The sequence below is a fragment of the Papio anubis genome, chromosome 3, assembly GCF_008728515.1.
Source record: "Papio anubis isolate 15944 chromosome 3, Panubis1.0, whole genome shotgun sequence".
NCBI classification, from domain to species: Eukaryota; Metazoa; Chordata; class Mammalia; order Primates; family Cercopithecidae; genus Papio; species Papio anubis.
The window spans coordinates 94,047,883-94,064,545 of NC_044978.1; the positions used below are offsets into that span (position 1 = coordinate 94,047,883).

At 38.8% G+C, this 16,663-nt stretch overlaps 1 protein-coding gene across 6 annotated transcripts in view; it reads left to right on the top strand.

Moving 5' to 3' along the window:
* ATP10D (ATPase phospholipid transporting 10D (putative)) overlaps window positions 1-16,663 on the top strand; it is a 116,231-nt gene that overhangs the window by 57,639 nt on the left and 41,929 nt on the right. For all 6 annotated transcript variants that reach the window (XR_646908.4, XM_009206790.4, XM_009206787.4 and 3 more), the window contains 2 exons: window positions 4,823-5,061; window positions 14,805-14,993. Coding sequence is in view for 5 of the 6 variants with exons in the window: in XM_009206790.4 (XP_009205054.3) it covers window positions 4,823-5,061; window positions 14,805-14,993 (428 nt within the window). In the remaining variant the exon portion in view is untranslated. The remainder of the gene's footprint in view (window positions 1-4,822; window positions 5,062-14,804; window positions 14,994-16,663) is intronic.

Consider the following 16,663-nt stretch of genomic DNA (forward strand, 5'->3'; position numbering starts at 1 on the left):
AATAATGAAGAGAAATAAAGTAGACAATTTGGTACCTATCTCAGTACCTACCTTCAGACAAAGGAAAGAACAGATTTTGTAAGTTTTTTCCTATGAAGCAGAAGGTAAGAATTCCTGCCCTGCTTTGAGGCATTCATGTAACTATTTTAGAGTCTACTTTAAGATAAATATTAAGAGAAGTTAAAGAAATACTAAGGAATATTAAAAGTCATAAAGATTTGGATAAGTTTTATCAGTATTATAATAAACCTTTGTTTCTCCTACAATATATTTTTTTTAACCCAGGGTCTCACACTCTGCTACCCAGGCTGGAGTGCAGTGGCATGATCTCAGCTCACTGCAGCCTCAACCTTCTGGGCTCAAGTGATCCTACCACCTCAGCCTTACAAGTAGCTGGGACTATGGGCGTATGCCCCCACACGTGGCTAATTTTTCTAATTTTTGTAGAGGCAGGGTTTCGCCATGTTTCCCAGGGTAGTCTCAAACTCCTGGGCTCAAGCTATCTGCCCACCTCAGCCTCCCAAAGTGCTGGGACTACAGTTGTGAGCCACCATACGTGGCCTCACACCTAATTTTTATAAAATTCTTGCTGAGCCTGGAATTACAGCTCCAGTAGCTTTGTTTTCTGAATCACATTGCAACTTCACTGGTCTATTTCCTTTTTTGAGAATGAGTCTAGTCTCACTCTTTAGCCTAGGTTGCAGTGAAGTAGCACAATCTTGGCTCACTGCAACTCCTGCCCCTTGGGTTTAAGCAACTCTCCTGCCTCAGCTTCCCAAGTAGTTGGGATTACAGGCACCTGCCACCATACCCAGCTAATTTTTTTGTATTTTTAGTAGAGATGAGGTTTCGCCATGTTGGCCAGGCTGGTCTCAAACTCCTGACCTCAGGTGATCCACCTACCTTGGCCTCCCAAAGTTCTGGGATTACAGGCTTGAGCTACCGGCCCAGCCTATTTCCTTTCCATAGCTTCCAAAAATGATTAAAGGTTGAGTCACTTCATGTCTTCTTGATTCCACTTTTGTAATTGTACTGATTGAACAAGTTTTCCCTACAGTAATAGCTGAGCTACCTGGAACTATACTAATCATATAGTTGCATGATGACTGATTTCCCTAATGATAGCTAGAAGTTGCATGATCATTAAATATAGCTTTCATGTTTATATGTATTTTGAAGTACAATATTACCCCCTTGTCTGTGGTTTTACTTTCCACGGTTTCAATTACCTTTGGTATAGTAAAATAAGATATTTTGAGAGAGAAAAAGAGAGACCACATTCACATAAGTTTTACTACAGTATATTATTATAATCATTCTATTTTATTATTAGCTATTGTTGTTATGCCTTTTTATATGCCTAATTTATAAGTTAACATTTATCATAGGTATGTATGTATATGAATAAACATAGTATATTTAGGGTTCAATAATATCCATGGTTTCAGGTATCCCCTGGGGGTCTTGAGATGTATTCGCTGTGAATAAGGGGAAACTTCTGTATTTTTAAAATATTTTTAAAATGGTGTTACATCATCAATAAATTCCTTGAGCTACTCAAGGATTTATCAGTCTCAGCACTATTTGGGCTAGATTAATCTTTGTTGTTGGGGGCTGTCCTGAGCATTGTAAGATGTTTAGAAGTATTCTTGGCCTCCACCCACTGAATGCCAGCAGCACTCTTCGCCCAGTTATAACAAGCAAAAGTGTCTACAGCCATTGCCAAACCCCCAGGGGAGACATTCACCCCATGTGGAGAACCACTAAGCGAACCTATTATATACAAATCACTGCGGAGGAGCTATAATGTAGTGGGTAGTGTGCTGGCTTTGGAGGCAGAAGACCTAAATAGAATTTCCAGCTCCACCCACAACTAGCTGTTTAAAAATGGTTGAACTGCTTAATCTCTCTGGGTCTTAATCTCCTCAGCTGCAGAGTAGGCAGTGATAGTTTCTACCTGATGGCATTATTTTGAAGATAAAAAGGAAATATATATACATATATATTACACACACACACACACACACACATATATATAATGACCAAGCCAGATGCATGAAAAAAAGAGGACCTCAAAAACTATTAACTCGCTACCCCACAACTTTCCCTTAATACTAGGCATATTTCATTCACGTGTCTATTGATTCATTCATTTATTATTCATTTAATAAACTTTTATTTAAATGACAAAACATGGACTCACTGAAATTAAGCAGGGGATATTGGCCATGTGTTAAAAATTGGCCCTGTTAACATATATAGGCAGATTCAGAAATAGTAAAGCACAGGGCTGTGGAGTCTAGTAGAACTCATTTTAAGACTCATTTGTACCATTTTTGTGAGATGGAGCAAATTACTTAAGTTTATTTGTAAAATGCAGGTATTAATAGTATCTGCTGAGATATTATGATTAAACGAGGCAAGTGCCTGGTAAGCAAATGCCTGGTACATTCTGCACGTGTAATCCCTAAATTCCCAATGAGTAGTATGAGTAAGAGCCAGTATAGTTACAGAGGTCTTTGTGGAGGAGCTGGCATTTGAACTAAACTTCTAAAGATATTCAGGATTTATGTAAATAGAAAGGACACAAATGAATATTCCAAGCAAAGGCATAGATGGAAATGGAGGAGATCAGAATCTTTGGGACACAATATGTAAACCAGTTTTTGAAGTTGGAAGGTCATACTGGGAAACATTCCGTGTTGTTTAGGCAGATTATATAATGAGACTTGCAGAGCTGGGAAAGATCTTAAAGTCACCGAATCCAAATCATTCATTCTGAAATGTTTCATTCTGGAAACAAAGGCCCAGAAACAGCAAGTGATTTGCTGAAAGCCACTTAGTCTTTGGAAGAGTTGGTACTGGAACCTAGGATCACCACATAGACCCTTAGCCTCTCCTTGCCTTTAAAGAGTACAGACAAAAACTATTATTAAAAAAAATAGAACGTGCAAACATTCTTCACTTCATGGAATAACTTACCCGAAGCCATACTTTATTCCATAGCTAGAGTTAGGCTGAATAGAGATGACTAGCAATCCAACAAGCACATATTTATTGATGATCTGTATTCCAGACACTGGATACAATGCTGAACAATTCAGACAAGGCCCCTGCTCTCATGGAGTTTCTATTAGAGAAAGTATTCACAAATATATATTAATTTTTTAAATCAAGAAAAAAATTAGTGATAAGTGCTTGGCAGAAAATTAAAATAAGGTGGTATAATATAAAATGATTGGATAGCCACTTTGAACTGGAGGGTCAGGCAAGGCCTAAGTGGGACATGGGGCTTAGATCTGAATGACATAGTCTTGAAATTCCATAGGAAAGGCTTCCAGTCAGAGGGAATATCTAGTAAAGAAGACCTCAGGCAGGGGTGAGCTTATTACTTTTCAAAGTAAAGAAAGAAGGCCAGTGAGTCTGGATTTTAGTGGGCATGTAGAAAGAGAAGCAAAGTTAGATAGGTCAGCAGGACTCTGATCATTTTGAGTTATTTAAGCCAGGATAGGGAGTCCAGATTTTATTCTAAGTTAATTGTAAAGCTACTGGAGTGTTTTATGCAGGAAGTGATCTGATCTGCTTTATCTTTTAGGAAGATCACTGTAGCTACTATTTGAAAAATGGATTGCAGAGGGGCAAGGAGACCAGTTATGAGACTATTGTACTGGTCCAGTTGAGAGATGATGGTGGCTTGGACTGAGGTAATGGATATGGAGAGAAGTAGAGTTATTTGAGATATTTTTTGGATGTGTGGAGGACAGATGTTAGTGATACTCTGAAAATAAGAAAGAAGATAGGAAATTAGGAGGATTCTAGATTTCTGGCTGAAGTGACTGCGTAAGTCATTAAGTTTCATTTACAAAGATAGTACCTATCAACTGCGGCTTTGACATCTGAGATTATCATATTGGCAAAACAGACAGAATTCTCTGACCTTTTTGAGGTTGTATTCTACTGGATGATTCAAAAAATAAAATAAATAAGATATATATGTGTAGATGGTGGTAGGTCTCGGCGCAGAATCTATTATAAATTGTGTGATCAGATCTGGGAAGTCTTCACTTCCCAGTGAGGTCATTTCAAAGATGGGACCAGATGAGATCACCAAGGAAGATGCAGGTAGAGAAGGGAAGGCACTTCTGCAGCTCTCCAGTATCTGCGGGCTAAAAAGAAGAGACAACAGGAGAAACTAAGAAGAAACAGTTATTGAAGTGGGAGGAAAATCAGGTAAGTGTGATGTTAGAGAAACCAAAAGAGACATTTCAAGAAGGAAAGAATGGTCAAGTCTGTTGCATATTACTAAGAGTTCACATAAGATAAGGATGGATGTGATCATTGGATTTGACAACATGGAGCTCATTGGTGACCGTAAAAAGCGCAATGTCAGTGGAGAGATGGGGACAGAAAGCCATGAAATTACTTAAAGAGAGATTGGTGTCAGTAAAAAACGGAAGAATTGTAAAGGGTAAAGTCATTGAGTTCAGAGAGGTGAGATTCAGATGACAAATGGAGAATTTGGTGTCTGAAACATAGAGAGATGATTTGTTCACAGTAGGAGGAGGAAAGGCCAAGAGTATGAGTACCGATGCAGATAAGTAGGTAGATTTGATGATGGAAAAAGAAGGGAATTTTGATCTGATTGCTTCTCAGTGAGGTATAAGGTAAGTTCATTGACCAAGGGTATGGGAGGTAGGCCTTGGCAGCCAGATTTGAAAGCAGGGGAGATTGTGTGAAATAGCTGCTTAAGCAACTGCCTGATATATTCAACTTACAAGTGGTTCTTCTCAGATGTTGACTTAATGTGCTTTTTATCCCACAGCCAAGAGGTTGGAGTCCTATCAGGAAGCTGTCTCTGAAGATGAAGATTTTACAGACACACTCAGTGGTTCCCTCAGCAATATGGCAAAACCGAGAGCCCCCAGCTGCAGGACAGTTCATAATGGGCTTTTGGGAAATAAGCCCTCAAATCATCTTACTGGGAGCTCTTTTACTCTAGGAAGTAGAGAAAGAGCCAGTGAAGTGCTTCATTCCAGACAGGCTGCTTTCAGTAGCCCCATCGTAAGTGTGAATGCATGACTAGAATCTTGCACATCCACAGTGTATGATGAAAGAACAGCCTTGTAATTATGATAGAGTGAAACTCTATTGTCTTTTCTACCTTACAAGAGACTACATGAGCTGCAATATCACCACACATAATTAGAAGTATAAACAAACAATATCACACTAGGCTACTTTTAAAAAATAATTCAATGTTGAGAGGTAGTATACCATTTCTGAAAAAAATAGAGTATTTCTGGTCAGAGCTGATTATGTGTGACCCTGAGGAAGGCTGCCTTGGTTTAAGAATCATGGCTCACTCTCAGAACCAGCAAAGCTTACCAGAGTTATCTCATAGTCAGATAACCATGTGTAATTCATAGGAACATTCATAGGCCATGTGGTACATCGAAGGCCTTTTTATTGCTCTGTAATCTCCCAAATCCCACCAGACTTGTGGTTTTTGCCTATTCCTAGCCTCCAGAAGGTCATTTTTTTTGTCTTTTTAATTCATTAGATAAATATCTTTTTATTTATTTATTATTATTATTATACTTTAAGTTCTAGGGTACATGTGCATAACGTGCAGGTTTGTTACATATGTATACTTGTGTCATGTTGCTGTGCTGCACCTATCAACTCGTCAGCACCCATCAACTCGTCATTTACATCAGGTATAACTCCCAGTGCAATCCCTCCCCCCTCCCCCCTCCCCATGATAGGCCCCGGTGTGTGATGTTCCCCTTCCCGAGTCCAAGTGATCTCATTGTTCAGTTCCCACCTATGAGTGACAACATGCGGTGTTTGGTTTTCTGTTCTTGTGATAGTTTGCTAAGAATGATGGTTTCCAGCTGCATCCATGTCCCTACAAAGGACACAAACTCATCCTTTTTTATGGCTGCATAGTATTCCATGGTGTATATGTGCCACATTTTCTTAATCCAGTCTGTCACTGATGGACATTTGGGTTGATTCCAAGTCTTTGCTATTGTGAATAGTGCCACAATAAACATACGTGTGCATGTGTCTTTATAGCAGCATAATTTATAATCCTTTGGGTATATACCCAGTAATGGGATGGCTGGGTCATATGGTACATCTAGTTCTAGATCCTTGAGGAAGCGCCATACTGTTTTCCATAATGGTTGAACTAGTTGACAATCCCACCAACAGTGTAAAAGTGTTCCTATTTCTCCACATCCTCTCCAGCACCTGTTGTTTCCTGACTTTTTAATGATCGCCATTCTAACTGCTGTGAGATGGTATCTCATTGTGGTTTTGATTTGCATTTCTCTGATGGCCAGTGATGATGAGCATTTTTTCATGTGTCTGTTGGCTGTATGAATGTCTTCTTTTGAGAAATGTCTGTTCAAATCCTTTGCCCACTTTTTAATGGGGTTGTTTGTTTTTTTCTTGTAAATTTGTTGGAGTTCTTTGTAGGTTCTGGATATTAGCCCTTTGTCAGATGAGTAGATTGCAAAAATTTTCTCCCATTCTGTAGGTTGCCTGTTCACTCTGATGGTAGTTTCTTTTGCTGTGCAGAAGCTCTTTAGTTTAATTAGATCCCATTTGTCAATTTTAGCTTTTGCTGCCGTTGCTTTTGGTGTTTTAGACATGAAGTCTTTGCCCATGCCTATGTCCTGAATGGTACTACCTAGGTTTTCCTCTAGGATTTTTATGGTATTAGGTCTAACATTTAAGTCTCTAATCCATCTTGAATTAATTTTCGTATAAGGAGTAAGGAAAGGATCCAGTTTCAGCTTTCTACTGATGGCTAGCCAATTTTCCCAGCACCATTTATTAAATAGGGAATCCTTTCCCCATTTCTTGTTTTTCTCAGGTTTGTCAAAGATCAGATGGCTGTAGATGTGTGGTATGATTTCTGAGGACTCTGTTCTGTTCCATTGGTCTATATCTCTGTTTTGGTACCAGTACCATGCTGTTTTGGTTACTGTAGCCTTGTAGTATAGTTTGAAGTCAGGTAGCGTGATGCCTCCAGCTTTGTTCTTTTGACTTAGGATTGTCTTGGAGATGCGGGCTCTTTTTTGGTTCCATATGAACTTTAAAGCAGTTTTTTCCAATTCTGTGAAGAAACTCATTGGTAGCTTGATGGGGATGGCATTGAATCTATAAATTACCTTGGGCAGTATGGCCATTTTCACGATATTGATTCTTCCTATCCATGAGCATGGTATGTTCTTCCATTTGTTTGTGTCCTCTTTTATTTCACTGAGCAGTGGTTTGTAGTTCTCCTTGAAGAGGTCCTTTACATCCCTTGTAAGTTGGATTCCTAGGTATTTTATTCTCTTTGAAGCAATTGTGAATGGAAGTTCATTCATGATTTGGCTCTGTGTTTGTCTGTTATTGGTGTATAAGAATGCTTGTGATTTTTGCACATTAATTTTGTATCCTGAGACTTTGCTGAAGTTGCTTATCAGCTTAAGGAGATTTTGGGCTGAGACAATAGGGTTTTCTAAATATACAATCATGTCATCTGCAAACAGGGACAATTTGACTTCCTCTTTTCCTAACTGAATACCCTTGATTTCTTTCTCTTGCCTGATTGCCCTAGCCAGAACTTCCAACACTATGTTGAATAGGAGTGGTGAGAGAGGGCATCCCTGTCTTGTGCCAGTTTTCAAAGGGAATTTTTCCAGTTTTTGCCCATTCAGTATGATATTGGCTGTGGGTTTGTCATAAATAGCTCTTATTATTTTGAGGTACGTTCCATCAATACCAAATTTATTGAGCATTTTTAGCATGAAGGGCTGTTGAATTTTGTCAAAGGCCTTTTCTGCATCTATTGAGATAATCATGTGGTCAGAAGGTCATTTTTTAATATATCAATTTGAGAGTTCAACAGACTGTGTTCATGAGTTCCAGTGGGAAGTGTCAGGAACTGTCTAGTCACATCCATTAACAAATCCATTTTACTCCAGAAAAACTAGAGGACCATGTAGCCGATGGGGAAAAGAGGGAAAGGTGCTGTGTGAAAAAAAATTAGAAATCAACATTTTGCTATATTTAAAATTACCTGTATAAAAGTTCAATTTCCTTCTCTGCCTTTTACATTTTATTAAGTCTTCTGTTTTACCAAGATGAGGATTTCCCAGCCATCAGACTGATAATACCTACAAAATAGGTGAAATAACAAGAATAAATCAGCTTTGGGGAAGCTTTGTGTTTCTACATTGAATTTATCATATGTTTTTCATAGTTGAGACATGTCATGAGTAGACCCCAGGGGTCTTATTTGTACTGGGAAGGCCTTGAGCTTCCCAGGATCCTGGTTCTTCTCAAATTGTCAACAAATGCATAACTACAGCAACTAGAGTGATCTTTTCAGTCCATGTCCTTTCTGTGGCACTAATATAAAAACTATTATGTTATATCTTAGCCATATGTCAAGTGATTCCAAGACTTAATATTTCTCCAACTTGTAAAATGGAAGAAGAAAGGAATGTACACAGTTCATTCTGTATACTCATTATAAGACCATATCAGAAATATATTTTTCTTCTATTTTTCTATCGATATATTTTCTTCTATTATATCTTTTTATCTATCCTTGTATTGAACTTTTTCATTTTACATCCACCTGAAAGTAAGAACATGTTGGCTGTTGTTTAGACAGAAGCAGCACAGTTTGGTAATAAGGTGGGTCTATGCCGCACCTTATTGGTTTCTTGATCAAACCTCACCCTATTCATGGAACAAATAATTGGTTATTTCTCAGTTTAAAGTCTTTGTCCCTTTATAGATAAATTTACCCTGTCTAAAATATATTCTGTCTTCATATACTACCTCCATCCACCAAATCTGGTGAAATATTTATTTCTTTAAAAACTAAATTAAATATCACTTTTTTTCTGAAGACTTCTCAGATTCTCTTCTTTCAGCGTCCGAGCTCTGTTTACACCGTCCCTCCATCCCTTCATCCACATGGCATTGGTCTTATTTCTGCCTCTGGCAATCCACCATTAACTCCCTGAGAGAAGGATTTATCCATCTTGAATCAACATCTAGCACAATGGCTGGCATGTCCATTCTCAATAAAGTATTTTTAAAGGTTGTTGGAAGAAGCTACTTACCAGGCTGTCTTTTAATCTGGGCCATTTTCTTTTCATTTGCCTTATACTCCAGTGTCATTACTGATTATATGGATGTGTTGCTGTTATTGTTGTCCTTCTTGTATTTGTGTTTTGTAAAACCATACCCCTAATATATAGAATAAGTAGGTCATGGTCTTCCTCAATGTATAAGATTATTTCTCAATCTTGGTCTAAGCAAGTTGATTTTATCCTTTTGAAGACTAAAGATTATTTTGAGAAAACTACATAATCTTTTATCTGAAAAATGAGCATCTGTAAATATATCATTTAAAATTCTAAAAGCCCATCTGTGGAGCCCAGGTTAAGAACACCAGCTTGAGGGCATTCTGAGAGTTGTGATGTCTAAAAGTGGAAGGTTGTAAGATGGCACCCTTCAAAGGAGGCAGGTTGTGAGCCAGCAAGTGAGGATGCCAGGCAGGGTACTGATGAAGATGTACCAGCCTTTGGGCATTAGAATGTCACTGAGGCCCATGAGTCCTGGGTTCATAGTACCTGTTTTAGAAATAGGAACTTTTACTTTGTAAGCCAGTGTGTTTATGCGTCTTTAATTTTCTGGAGTTTTTCATTCAACAAGGATACTGTTTATTCTACATGAAATGCTCTTCTCTTAGATCTTTGTATAGCTGTCTCCTTTCTGTCATTGAGCCTCAGTTCAAATACCTCCTCAGTGAAGCCTTCTCTGCCACCCAGTTCCAAGTACATTCCATCTCTCCCTTGTCTCTCTGTCTCAATATAAAGGCATCTTATTTATTTGCTGTTAGGATAGTTTTGGATCTACTCTCTCCCCAAGGTAGAATGTGAGTTCCTTGTAAGCCAGGATCCTGTCTGTTCTATGCACACCTCTTACCTTCAGAGGTGCCTGGCACCACAGATTAGCAATAAATATTTATGAGATAATGAATTTATTAATGAATTAATGGACGGCATGGCATAATACTGGACATAATACTGGACATGGCATAATACTGGAATAAGACATGACCTCAGCCTTCAGTTTTGTTCTAGCTAGAGAAGATAGACATATAAACAAATAATTATAAACCTGCAGTAAAGATGTAGTCACAGTAGTTAATCCAAAGTATAGTAAGTATATCGAAAGTAAAGTAAAGTAAGTACAGTAAGGTCACAAAGAAGGGAGTGATCAGCTCTAAGGAAGTAAAGAAGGATCAAGAAAGGCTGCCCGAAAGAGCTACAACTTGAGTTAGGATTAAACTAATGAGTAGAGAGAGGATCACAGATTGGAAAAGGAAGGAAAGGCATTTGGAGCTTACAGCATGTGGTACATGCAGACATTCAGAACCACAGGGCCATGGGAGAATGTGGTGTGCAGGAGGAATTGTTAGCATGTAGTTATTGACCTTTGTCTCTTTTTTTTTTTTTCAGGACTGTGTTGTTTAGGAATCAGTGGGGAGGGAGTGGTGGCAATAGAATATATTTGCGCCCACTCTTAAGCCAAAGTTGCAATGGTGGAGTGGTGAACCCTTAAAATGAGTAGAGTGGCATCTGGCAATGAAATGAAAAACCTTGGGTACAGGTGGAACTAGGGGAAGAGTGAAGAACAGTGTTAGAGCTCCTTGATCAACTTTATGCCCCATCCTTTGTCCATTACTAAACCGTGGGTTTTTAAAGTTTTGCATAAACAATTATAGCGGGCTGCTGCTTCTCTCTGTTTTAAAACAAATTTAACATTTAAATTATATGAAAGCCATTCAAAAGATTCAACAAACACTATTAAAGGGCAAAGGGAGTTTTGGCCAGTTTTTGCTTGTTAATTTGAATTTAAATAGAGGAGAGAGAGAAAAAAAAAAAAAAAAGAAAGGAGTAAACCTGAATGTGAAATCTACAACTTAGTAGGAAGGCATAATAGGAATTATGAGGGTAAATCTAAAATTTGAGATAGGCAGATACCATACAAGATTAGGACAAAGAGACTAGACTCTCACCAGGAAACCAAATAAGGCTTTGTTTACATTATGGGAAGCTGTCTACATCATGCTCTGTAATCTGCGCTCTCTTTTGAAGTAAAAATTTTCTTGAATTTTAAAAAAATACCTACTTAAGCCCAGTGGGTGGTAATATGTGTTTATTTTCCAAAGAAGAACATCTTTTTCATCTGGTTGTTTCTCCCTCTCTTTCCTTACGAGATATGAGATTAGCAAATTATAGTAACATATGACAATACACTTTTATTGCTTACCCATGTGTCAGGTACTGAGTTAGGAATCCAAAGATCAATAAGATACAGTCCTTACTTTAATGGGCCTTCCAAATTCTCTGGGGAGAGATTCCATACATATGTAAGGAATTATTTAAAGTAAGATGGTTTGAGCCTGGTTCTGAAGTTAACAGGCATCCAGAGAAGGCAGAAACCATCCATCACCGACAAAAGAGCAAAAGTTAATAATGTAATCTTGGGTCTCAGTAAGGAAGATTTTGATCTTGGGAGAAACAGCTACAGATACAGTCAAGCAGGTAAGAATTGCATGTGGTGACTCTCTATCGTCACCTTAATTGGTAACTAACTTCCTAGTCACTAGAAATTAACTTAATTTAGTGGGACCAACTAAAGTAGAAGAATGAGCCATGCCTGAAGCTTCCTTGTATATAGACCTTTCCTTAAATCTTCTGGGCTCTTTTATGTATATTGTTTTATGTTGCTTTTCAAGGTCTTCTATGGTTCTGACTTTCTAGATTTTTCCCACTTTATTTTGACAATACTTCTCAGCACAATTTTGCTGACCAGAGCCACACAACCCCACTTTCACACACTGTTCCCACTCATCTCCAGCTTGGGCCAACTTCAGTATTACTTTTGTTCTCATGGCCATGGCACAGCCTTTCAGTCATGCAGTCATTGGATTCCCTGAATGGCATATTACGTTGACTACATAAATAGTGTCTTAGTCCATTCAGGCTGCCAGAACAAAATACCATAAACTGGGTAGCTTATAAACAACAGAAATTTATTTTTCACAGATCTGGAGGCTGGAAAGTCCAAGTTCAAGGAGCCAGCAGATTTGGGGTCTGGTGAGGGCCTGCTTCCTGTTTCATAAAAACAGTACCTTCTTTTACTGTGTCTTCATATGGTGGACAAACTCCCTTGGACCTGTTTTGTAAGGACTTTAATCCCATTTATGAAGTCACTGCCCTCATAACCTAATCACCCCAAAGGGCTGCACTTCCTAATACCATCACCTTGCTGGTTAGGATTTCAGCATACAAATTTTGGAGAGACCCAAACATTCAGACCATAGTAAGTAGCATTTGTCACAAATGCAGTAGTTGCAAACCTTTCATCAATGTTAGATTGACGTCAGAATGCAAGATAATCCTTATGTTCTGAACCAATTATTAGTTAAATAATTGCTGAGATCATTGATACAATGAAATCACTATTAGCTTCTGTGGTCTCTGACTCAGTCTCAAATGTCTTCTATAAAAGAAGTCTCTAAAAAATAGAATTTGAAAAGCCTGTACATACTAGCCTCTTCTTGGAGATTCCTAATACCCATTAAACTCTCTGAGAAATGCTAAAATTAAAAAACTTGCTTAAACATTTCTTAAACTTATTTCAGTATAGAACTCTTTGTTAATCTTTCGCTTATTCCATGTTAACATTCAGAGAAGGATGCCATTGGAAATATTGCCCTGACCTGTGGAATCTCATAAGCACTAAACAACAACATAATCATAGGCCTTGGTAAAATACCATGCAACAAATTTCCCAGGCATCTCTTCATTGACCAAATAAATAAGTCTCTCCAACTTTACCACTTTCTTCTACTGACTTTGGAAAGGGGGTCCTTAAGGCCAGAGTTGTTCCCTGAGTAACTGAGGGTCTAGCACTAGTGCCACCTCAGAGTTATTATATATGTGAGACTCATGAGAAAATGTGATCAACTTATTAATTAACAACCATCAGATCATGAATGGCTATGAACTCCATCAAACTGAACAAGATTCAAATTTCGCTAAGTCAAATAGCACAAGCCAGTAGAATTAATGAATTTAGTTAGAAAGTTAGCAATGCTTTTTGACAGCAGGTAACTTGGTGACTCTGGAAGCCAGGTGAGACTGCTAACCTATCTGAAGGTGAGTGTGTCGTTTGAGAAAGAAGGAAGGAAAAGGAACATTAAATTACTTAGGTTACTGTTATACTGGTCTCATCTTAGTCATTATCTCATTTACTTTGTACAGCCACCTGGGAGGTAAGTGTTATTTTTACCATTAGACAGAAGAGGAAAAGGAGGTTAAGTAAGCTGCCCAAGACCTCCAGTTAGTATGCGGTGGAGCTAAGACCTGAACCTAACCCATATGTTTTCCATCCCATCCTCTCTTCTTATTAAACCTATGCTAACTCTCACCAAACTTTTAAGCATAAATATAAGCCATAATCTTCCGAGTCCATGTCATACATCCTTATATTTTACTCTTTTCTCTAAATCTCCTCTCCTGGCTTTCCTGCAGTCAGTGTGCTTTGCGGGCCAGCTGCCTCTAGGACTCTTAGAATACAATGGTGCTTTTGTACAACCTTGATTCTGCGCATGTGGTTCCTCCTTTGACTCAGCTGAAAAATTTCTAAAGCAGTTAACTGTATGTTACTGGATTATACTTAGATTTCTACTACAACATTATTTTGTCAAAACTAGTACTCTCACATAAGTGTGAGAAGCACTGTGTCAAACAAAATGGAGTACTTTCTTTCAATAACAACTTCTTAGAACAAACCTGTACTGAGAAGAAAGCATAGTTGCCAGATGTATGTGGTGATCAAAAATCTGGAAGAACCCTTATTAATGTCTTGTATTACTTGAAAATGCTGATAAAATATGTTAGCCTGCTTATAATTTTTATTTTTGGAGAGGTTTTTTTTAATAGTAGTAACTTAAGCCATAAAATATTTTGTTGCAATAACATGGTATGAATAATGCCCAAAGTTTAAGAGTTAGTATTCATCAAGTGATGGTGAATAAATCTATGACCAAGGTAGAATTCTGGGCTCAATAAAATCTACCTCTGCTATTATGTATTTCAAAATGAGAAAACACTCAGCTAGATTTGGTGAAAATTGAATTCCTGTTTAGTTTAATAGTTAAGATAGTCTCCATTGATAATGTGCATTCTGGATTATCCGTTTGTTTTTATGTCTTTTATTTCCCTATTCTCAATTCCCATGACAGGATACACATTAAAATTGTTTTTAGAAAAATAAAGTTTACCGCCGGGCGCGGTGGCTCAAGCCTGTAATCCCAGCACTTTGGGAGGCCGAGACGGGCGGATCACGAGGTCAGGAGATCGAGACCATCCTGGCTAACACGGTGAAACCCCGTCTCTACTAAAAAATACAAAAAAATAGCCGGGCGAGGTGGCGGGCACCTGTAGTCCCAGCTACTCGGGAGGCTGAGGCAGGAGAATGGCGTGGACCCGGGAGGCAGAGCTTGCAGTGAGCTGAGATCCGGCCACTGCACTCCAGCCTGGGCAGCAGAGCGAGACTCCGTCTCAAAAAAAAAAAAAAAAAAAAAAAAAAGAAAAATAAAGTTTACCATCTCATGATTCATGATCGTGGCTATACAAGTTATTTCTCATGTTGATTTAAAACTAACTTTTATATACTTCTTATAACAACACACTGTCTTATTGGATTTTCAGGAAACAGATGTGGTACCAGACACCAGGCTTTTAGACAAATTTAGTCAGATTACACCTCGGCTCTTTATGCCACTAGATGAGACCATCCAAAATCCACTACTGGAAACATTGTACATCATCGACTTCTTCATTGCATTGGCAATTTGCAACACAGTAGTGGTTTCTGCTCCTAACCAACGCAGACAAAAGGTGAGTAAGTTCTCTAATGCAAACAAGCGTCACTTTCTGGAAGAGAATTTTGGGTTTAAATGTATCTGTACTGAGCTTGATATATGGATAAAAATGATAAATAATAGCAGCTATATAACACTGATTCAGCATTTCTTCTGTGCTCTGCACTTACCATGGTTTATGTCATGGGCCCCCAACCCCCCTGGTCACAGACCGGTGACAGTCTGTGTGGCCTGTTAGGAACCAGTCTGCACAGCAGGAGGGGAGGAGAGAACCAGTGAGCATTACTGCCTGAGCTCCACCTCCTGTCAGATCGGGGCAGCTTTAGATTCTCATAGGAATGCGAACCCTATTATGAACTGCATATGCGAGGGATCTAGGTTGTGTCCTCCATATGAGAATCCTAATATCCAGAGAATCTAATACCTGATGATCTGAGGTCCTACCCAACCTGTCCGTGGAAAATTGTCTTCACAAAACTGGTCCCTGGTGCCAAAATGGTTGAGGTCCACTGGTCTAAGTGATTTATTTGTATTAACAAGTTTAATCCTCCTAACAATCCTATGAGTTAGATGCTATTACTCTACTATTCTCCATTTTACAGATGAGGCTAGGTAATTTACCCAGGGTCACAATACAGATTTGTGGGGGAGGTGGGATTTGAACCTAGGAAATACAGCTCAGTGCTACTATATTATTTGCCTCTAAGAGGGTAGTGATGAGAACAGTTCATTTTGCTTTAGTTTATTTGCCAAATTGAAGCTTTCTTTGAGACTTCTGAGACCTCCAATATCATATACACTGTATCAAGCAAAATATACAGTATTGGATTCAATATCATGTTTAATGATTTTTTTCTTTTGAGACAGAGTCTTATCCTGTCTCCCAGGCTGGAGTGCAGAGGCATGATCTCAGTTCACTGCAACCTCCGCCTCTCAGGTTCAAGCAATTCTCCTGCCTCAGTCTCCTGAGTAGCTGGATTATAGGCACCCACAACCACGCCTGGCTAATTTTTGTAGTTTTAGTAGAGACAGGGTTTCACCATGTTGGCCAGGCTGGCCTCAAATTCCTGACCTCAGGTGATCTGCCTGTCTCAGCCTCCCAGAGTGCTGGGATTAGAGGCGTGAGCCACTGCTCCTGGCCTTTTTTGTTTTTTTCTGAGACAGGGTCTCAACTCTGTCACCCAGCCTGACGCTGCATGGTACAATCACAGCTTACTGCAGCTTTGACCTCCTGAGCTCAAGCAATCCTACTGCCTCAGCCTTCTGAGTAGCTGGGACCACAAGTGTTTGCCACCATGCCCAGCTATTTTTTAAAATTTTTGTGGAGATGGAATCTCGCTATGTTTTCCAGGCTTGTCTTGAACTCCTGAGCTCAAGCCATCCTCCCACATCAGCCTCACAAAGTGCTAGGATTACAGGCATGAGCCACCACACCTGGCCAAAAAAACCCTAGATTTTTAAAGTATATTTGTAGCTTAGAATTCATGGTAAATTCATTTTCAATGAGGAGGAAAACTTGTTTAATGGGCTGGTGATTCACCACTTGCTGTGCTAGCCTCCTTGTGTATAACTATCTCACCTTTTACTCACTTAAAATTCAATTTGCAGCACAACCCAATTCGATTTAATTTTCCATCAGATCATTTTCTTTTGGCAGCTTCTGAGGTGGTCAACTTTAACATAAAA